This window comes from Miscanthus floridulus, chromosome 9, assembly GCF_019320115.1.
Source record: "Miscanthus floridulus cultivar M001 chromosome 9, ASM1932011v1, whole genome shotgun sequence".
NCBI classification, from domain to species: domain Eukaryota; kingdom Viridiplantae; phylum Streptophyta; class Magnoliopsida; order Poales; family Poaceae; genus Miscanthus; species Miscanthus floridulus.
Genome location: NC_089588.1, coordinates 94308531 through 94316549, shown reverse-complemented (window position 1 = coordinate 94316549; position 8019 = coordinate 94308531). Strand labels below are relative to the sequence as shown.

The 8019-nt window shown below is 49.2% G+C and overlaps 1 protein-coding gene across 1 annotated transcript; it reads left to right on the top strand.

The window, feature by feature from the left end:
- The first annotated feature begins 7398 nt into the window (after nucleotides 1–7398).
- LOC136480316 (uncharacterized) lies at nucleotides 7399–7746 on the top strand. The gene has a single exon (XM_066477900.1). It carries the CDS (start codon nucleotides 7399–7401, stop codon nucleotides 7744–7746), a length of 348 nt encoding a protein of 115 aa, XP_066333997.1.
- Nucleotides 7747–8019: the final 273 nt, after the last annotated feature.

The window sequence follows — 8019 nt, the reverse complement described above, 5'->3', positions numbered from 1 at the left end:
CTGCAAAGAAATGAAGAAAAACCTTATTTACCTCTCTCCGACGAAGATTAACTAGAGATGCATCATGGGTTATGAGTTGTCAGACGATCCTACAGACCTTAAGGGCATGAACACGGAAGAGAGAGGATAATTCCGAAAAACTCTGTGCAACACCCTTAAGTATCATGTGGCAATATACGTCTATAAATGCATGAAGTCCATCGAGGAACATGGGTGTCTACTTGCCCCCTACTATTTTGGGTAAGTCAGGCTAGTTGAATCATATATGTAGCTAGTAGGCACTACTACATAAACGTTTTGTAAGGGCGGCTGAAGACCATTTGTACGGGCGGTTTGGCCAGCCGCCCCTACCAAACCGTCTCTACAAATCACGCATTTGTAGGGGTGGTTCCTAGGCCACCCCTACAAATCGATTTGTAGGGACGGTTCAGTCTAGAACCGTCCTTACAGTACGTTTTCCTGCCAAAAAAAATTCAAATTCGACCAGAACACTGTTTGTTTCCACGTATTCCATCCAGCGTTCATGTTGCCGAACGCCTCGCGACCAACGTGAGCGAGGAAAGCGAGATAATCCCGCCGAACGCCCCACGACCAACGTTCCGAACCGCGTTCGCTCAAGAGTATTATATAAACTACAAGCACAAGAGTATTATATAAACTACAATTACAAGTCCAATTCACAAGAATATATACAATCCATCATTAAATAGACATAATTCACAAGGTAAAACCAATGTCAAATTCCATACACATTGTTATCAACGTCCTAGAGCTAGTCTTTCAGTCTCACGAAGGTGTTGGTACTGAGGATTTCTACCTAAGTCAGACTATCGGTCATGGTAAGTGCCTTTGATGTGTACAATCTAGTCCAATATGAAGTTGCAAAGGTCACCGACGAGCTCTAAGAGTTGGTCATCCTTGTATGGATCTCTTTTCATTTCTTTCTTTTCTTTCCACTACAAGAGAACAAGTTTCGGTTTAGTATTTCATACCATGTGCGAAGTTTTTATACTACAGGTGAAGAGGTTCAAACTTACCCTTAAGGGGTGTCTCCTGTAGGCACCGGTGTTACTTATCATAGAACATACATAGTATCCACAATGTACACTCCCAGGCTTCTGCTTGGGGCACTGTGTGTTTTGCAAATGGAAATGTTAAGTAATGCTTTTGACAGCCATGTAATGGAGTACTGAAGAAGTAAGTTACACTTATCGCACATAGTGTTTTTATAGCCAGCTTTTCCTTGTTGGATCATGCCTTCCATGATGTTTATTGACATAGAACCTAAATGCCCTGTTCAAATTATTTTAGCAAATGCAACTTGTTAGTATCCAAAAGTAAACGTTACAAGTATGTATACAAATATATAAGCTAATGAGGATTATCGATATGTATACGTCTTGAGAATCGATATGAAGTCTTTGTATGTCACCGGGTCCCTATCTATTGAATCAAAGACCCATGCCATGCTCCTCCCGACATCGACGCCTATACAAATCCAGTGGTTGCTGCATGGATTTAATCATAGAACTAGATAAGCGCTTTTGCATCGAATAAAATATATCGAACAAAGCTTTAAGTATAGAGTTAAACTTACTCGAAGTTGTATGGTAGCCAGTAGAGTGTTGTTGGAGAATTTTAAAAGCCAGGGCAATGTATGCCGCAACCTTAAGGGACTCTCCCTTAGTTTCGCCGTACGGATGTGCTCTTTCTCCCGAAGAGTCTTTCCAGCAGCTAGCTCTTTGGCATCCAGTTTTCACTGTTTAGGGTAATTAAAATTTGTTTGTGCTATAGCTTGAGGGTCTATATACCCGGCTTTCACACTTGGCATTTGTTTGACAATGTGCACTTGCATTCTAAAAATCATGGCATGGGTTAGTTACAACAAAATTTAAAGATTACATTCATATTATATCGGGAGGACAAGGACTTATAGGCACCACGTGCGAATTAGATTCATCTCCATTGCTCCAAGGTGAAAGCATGTCTGCATGTCATTGAAGTCAAAGACAATTTTCCCGGCTGGGCTTCTAAATGTGCCGGTGGGGAAGCATGCTTGTACGAGGTCTATGCTCGTTGGGAGAACACACAAGTACCAATCATGGAACCTTCTCATTCCAAGTGGTAGGCGCTGGATGTCCCGATTTGGTAGGAAGGGCTTGCCTCTTTCATATATTTTCGGGCGATCCTTTAACCATTTGACGGCATCAACATTTGGATACTGCTTTGCTATTTGGTGGAGTTTGCTAATGATGGCTTCCTCAGAACCCCGTGATGTGATTTTTTTAACTTGGTTCTCAGGCTTGAAATGGTCACGGGAATACCACTTATGCACCGACAAGACATCTTTCATCGAAACTGTGGGGTGTACGACCCCGGATACCCATGGTAGACCACATGGGCTGCGCCCCTAGGGGTGGCCCAGCCCACAAGAAGAAGCCTTACGAGGCACGACTCTGCTCGGCGCCTCCCGCAAGACATTAGGAAGATATCCTAAAGATATTGCGAGTTCTGTTAGGATATGTATGAACCCAAGATTCCTGTAATCAGTTATTACTTTTCGGTTATCTCTTAGATCTAACCGACTTATAACCCTACCTCCTGGACTATATAAGGCGGGCAGGGACCCCCTCTAAAATTATGGCATATCATACGATATCTAATACAAACCAATAGACTACATGAGTAGGGTATTACGTCATACTGATAGCCTGAACCTGTCTAACTCGTGTGTCTCTGTTGCCTTCTTGTTCTTGATCTCGCGCTCCTTTGCCGATCAATCTACCTTCGTGGGATACCCCTCGGAGGACTACCGACGATATTCTATCGACAGTTGGCGCGCCAGGTAGGGGTGTGCGTGCTGTTTCCTTGTCGAACAAGATGGCTTTTTCCGCAGGCTCTTTGTCCCTTCCGCAGCCCGGCCAGATCTTCACGGTCGAATCCATCTCGTGGGTCATCAACGCTGACGGAGTCAGAGAGCTCCTCGAGCCAGAGCAGATCGGTTCTGCACCAGCCACCCCTGCACCTGTAAATGTAGATCCAATCTCGGAGGTGATTCCGAGGTCTCTTTCGGCAACAACTTGCCGTCCGCTTCCTCGCTACCAAAGGAAGCCGATCAACAGCGATGATCTTATCGAATCCATCGATCGGGTCGGACTGAAGCTCGTCGATTATCTCTCCATCACCGAATCGGCACTGGACACTCTAGTTCAGCACCGACCACCGTCCGATCCAGATCTATCGGAGGGAGCTTGGGAAACTACAGGGGCTACGGCCCTACCCTTTGGATTCTCCAACGCCGCCACCGCTTACTAGCACGCCCTAAGGGGCAAATTCGTCGACCAGGTCGCCATCCAGCTCCCGCCAGCCGTCAACACGCTACACTTAGGTCCGACCCCTGGGGCGCACCTCCAGGCCATCCTAGAAGATGAAACCTCGCCGAAACCTTCTCCGATCAATTTCTCCTTCCACCCTTCTGGGGTGGTGCGATCTTCAACGTCAGCATCGACAGCCCTCCTCAGAATGGTGATATCGAGGAGGAGCACGCTGCTCGAGAGAACCAAAATGTCAACCGCGTGTAGCGGTGAGAAAACGAGGCAGCCATTGCGAGGGCCGAGGCTGCTCAGAATAATCGGCTTGACTCTCATGGAAGACCACTCCCGCTCTACCGCGACCTCGACGAAGAATTCCTCCGCGTCGATGGCCACGACGTCTTCAAGACTCCAAGCACCAACTTGGCAGTAGCCACCAACGAGCTCGCTCGTTTCCCTCAAACGCCCGAGCTCGCCAAGATCGCCGCCATGTTTAAAGCGGCTCACTGTCAGGTCAATGAGATCTGCGAGGATCAGAGACCTTCGTGCTCTACGAACACGATCCACCGATCAACTACACCGAGGTCCAATCGTCACCCAAGTCAAAGCCGTTTTGCCGACCAGTCGCTACCTCTCCAAGGGGGACCCGAGTAGCATCGCGCCGAACAACATCGCCAACATGACCAGGAGGTCGAACAAGATGCTAGAGTACATCTTAGCAACCTCCGAGATGTGCGACAACGTATCGAGCAACGTTGCTTTGGTCGCCATGAAGACGAAAAGTACGTCGCCGCCAGGATTACGAAAGGGAGTATGGCAACCCGGACTCAGCCCTCGAGCCTATCCCCGACCACAACGCCGCAGACTACGGTATTGACAACCCTGAGGGGCCTCCGGCTTTCACAAGGGCACTCCGAACGCTTCGATGGCCCCGTGGTTTTAAGATCACTGGGGTCGAGGCCTACGAAGGAAGAATGAACCCAACTCAGTGGCTGCAGGCTTAAGCCACTGCCATCCGTGCTGTAGGAGGAGAAACCAGCGTCATGGCAAATTATCTCCCCATCACGCTCACACCACCCGCCATGAGCTAGTTCACCAGCCTTGCGTCGGACTCCATCGGCTCATGGGAAGAATTGAAGAAAGTCTTCACTGACAACTATATGGCCTCGTGTACTCGACCCGGCACGAAGCATGATCTCAACCGCATCAACCAGAAGCCATCTGAGCTCCTCCGCAGCTACATCCGGCATTTCTCTGAGATGAGGAACTCTATCCCCAACATCACAGAAGCTGAAGTCATCACTGCCTTTATCCGAGGACTCCACCATCACGAGCTTCACTCCAAATTCAACTGTAAGCCACCAACCGATATCGGTGAAATGATAACTACCGCCAACCAGTACGCCGATGCAGAGGAAGCCGAGGTGCGCTTCAATGAGGACGCAGGCACTCAGCGACCACCTCATCGATACGATGATCACCCCGACAACCGATGTCACAGCGACCGCTGTCCCGATGATCGCAGCTATCATCGCGATAGCGGCCATGATCGAACAGGAGGACATAGGCCTGGCCAAAATCACCGCCACCAGCCAGAACACATCTTTGCCGCCGTTAGTCAACCTCGCACCAAGCGTAACTACAATGAGCAGTACCAAAAGATCCTCGATGGCCTGTGCCCTCTTCACAAGAATGCCAAACACAAGATGAAGGACTGCATTGGTCTAGCCAGGGAGTTCCAGGACAAGAGGATCGATGACGACGCCAACGATGGAGCCAGAGGTCGCCGACCAACTGGGAACAACAACAACGCCTTTCAGGACCAGGATAAGGTGGTCACCACCATCTTTGGGGGCCTCGCCTCCACTGAGAGTTGAAGGGAACGAAAGCTTGCCGCCCGACGAGTGCTCGCCGTCACTTCAGAAGAAACTACCGCCGACCCTAGCTATCGCCCATGGTCCAAGATCCTCATCACCTTCAGCAGGGCCGACCAGTGGGTAGACATACCATATACAGGGCGTTTCCTCCTCATCCTCGACGCAACCATACAGAAAGTGCTCTTCAGAAAAGTCCTCGTTGATGGTGGCAGTGCTTTGGACCTACTCTTCGCCGGAGCCCTAAGGGAGTTGGGCCTCGCGATATCAGATCTCACACCCTCGGACTGCTCCTTCTAGGGTGTGGTACCTAGAAGGGCATCCAAACCACTTGGAGAGATCACCCTACCAGTTCAGTTCGGCACGGCAAGCAACTATCGCGTCGAGCATGTCAACTTCTATGTCGCCGACTTCGACACCGCCTACCACGCCATACTTGGCCGGCCAGCTCTGGTCAAATTCATGGCTGTACCACACTATGCGTATCTGGTGTTGAAGATGCCTTCACCTGTAGGAGTCCTGGCTCTACGGGCCAACCTTTCTGTTGCCTACGCCTGCGAGACAGAGAGTCTCGCTCTCGCCGAAGCCACCGACCTCTCCATCTAGATGACTAGCGCGGTTGCCGAAGCCAAGACAACACTCGCCGATGACATGGAGATTCCAGAGCTAGAGCTTCCTCTCACCTCCGCCAAATCCAAGGAAATCAAGGAGGTCGGCCTCGGCCTCAATGATGCCTCCAAAACCATGCAGATTGGGGCTCACCTTGACCCCAAATAGGAAAGTGCGCTCGTCTCCTTCCTACGTGCCAACGCCGATGTGTTTGCTTGGAAACCTGCAGACATGCCGGGGGTACCACGAGAGAAGATCGAGCACTCCTTGAATGTCTCGCCGACCGCCAAACCGATCAAGTAGAAACTCCGCCGATTCACGCTAGACAAGAAGGAGGCTATTAGGGTAGAAATAAAATGGCTCTTAGCTGCCGGGTTTATAAAAGAAGTGTATCATCCAGATTGGTTAGCAAACCCTGTTCTTGTTCGAAAAAAGAATAAAGAATGGAGAATGAGCATTGATTATACAGATCTTAACAAACACTGCCCTAAAGACCCCTTCGGCTTGCCTCGGATAGATGAGGTTGTAGACTCTACCACCGGCTATGAACTACTCTCTTTCCTTGACTGTTACTCTGGCTATCATTAGATCTCCCTCAAGGAAGAAGACCAGATAAAGACATCGTTCATTACACCTTTCGATGCATACTACTACAAAACTATGTCCTTCAGACTCAAGCCAAGGCTACCTATCAAAGGGCCATTCAGATGTGCCTCGACCAGCAGATCAGTCGCAACATCGAAGCCTACATCGATGACGTGGTCGTCAAAACCATGACAGCCGACAACCTTATTGCTGACCTCGAAGAAACCTTCGCCAACCTAAACAAGTACCGATGGAAGCTGAACCCTTCAAAGTGCATCTTTGGAGTTTCATCCGGTATACTGCTGGGCTAAATAGTCAGTGCTCGAGGTATCAAGCCTAATCCTGACAAGGTCTCCGCCATCACCAATATGAAATGGCCAACATGTGTAAAGGATATACACAAGCTTACAGGTTGCATGGATGCTTTAAGCCGCTTCATATCATGCCTCGACGAAAAAGGGTTGCCTTTCTTCAAGCTCCTCAAGGCCTCTGAGCACTTTTCCTAGTCGGAGGAGGCAGACTCAGCTTTCGAGCAGCTCAAGTTGTTTTTGACAAAGCCGTCGATCATGACAGCGCCAAGGTCAGATGAGACTCTGCTCATATACATCGCCGCCACTTCTCACGTCGTGAGCACAGCTATCGTCGTCGAACGTGAGGAAGCCGAGCACACTTACAAGGTGCAATGTCCGCTCTACTTTATCAGTGAAGTACTTAATGAGCCAAAAACTCGTTATCCTTAGGTACAAAAGCTGTTATACGCAATTTTAATTACGTCGCGCAAGCTCCAACATTACTTTGAATACTACAAGATCGCCGTGGTCACTGAGTTCCCCTTGGGGGACATTCTTTGCAACAAAGAAGCCAATGGCCGCATCATTAAATGGGTTATTGAGCTCGGCACCTACTCCATTGAATTCAGAAACAGACCTACCATTAAGTCATAGGCGCTCGTTGACTTCGTCGCTGAATGGACCGAGATCCAAGAGCCCATCGTCGCTGCTTGCCCCAAACACTGGGTAATGTACTTTGATGGTGCCCTTAACATCAACGGTACTAGTGCAGGCATTCTGTTCATTACACCGACCAAGGATAAGCTACGTTATGTTCTTCGGATACACTTCCCGGCCTCCAACAACGCTGCGGAATACGAAGCATGTCTCCATAGTCTTCGTATAGCCGTCGCGCTCGGCGTCAAACGGCTCATGGTGTATGGGGACTCCGCACTGGTTATCAACCAGCTCAACAAAGACTGGTCCTGTTCCAGCGAGAAGATGGATGCTTACTGCACTGAAATCAGGAAGCTTGAAGGCAAATTCTATGGCATCGAGTATCACCACGTGGTACATGACCAAAAATCAACTCGCTGACCAACTATCCATGCTCGGTTCTTCTCGTGCCGCGATTCCATCGGGGGTTTTCGTTCAAGATCTCCTAGCGCCATCCATCAAAGAAGATAAGGAAGTTGAAGAAGTTCCCCCTGTCGAGCAGTTGGTACTTACGGTACCTTCGCTGGTCGCTGATTGGAGGGATCAATTCATCAAGTACTTCACCAGCGCCGAGGTACCCACAGACAAGACTGAAACTGAACGCCTGGTTCGTCAGAGCAAGCTTTACGTGTTGGCGGACGGTAGCTTGATGAG

Coding starts and splice junctions, on each gene's coding strand:
- LOC136480316 (XM_066477900.1), top strand. CDS start 7,399: ATGTACTTTGATGGTGCCCTTAACATCAACGGTACTAGTGCAGGCATT.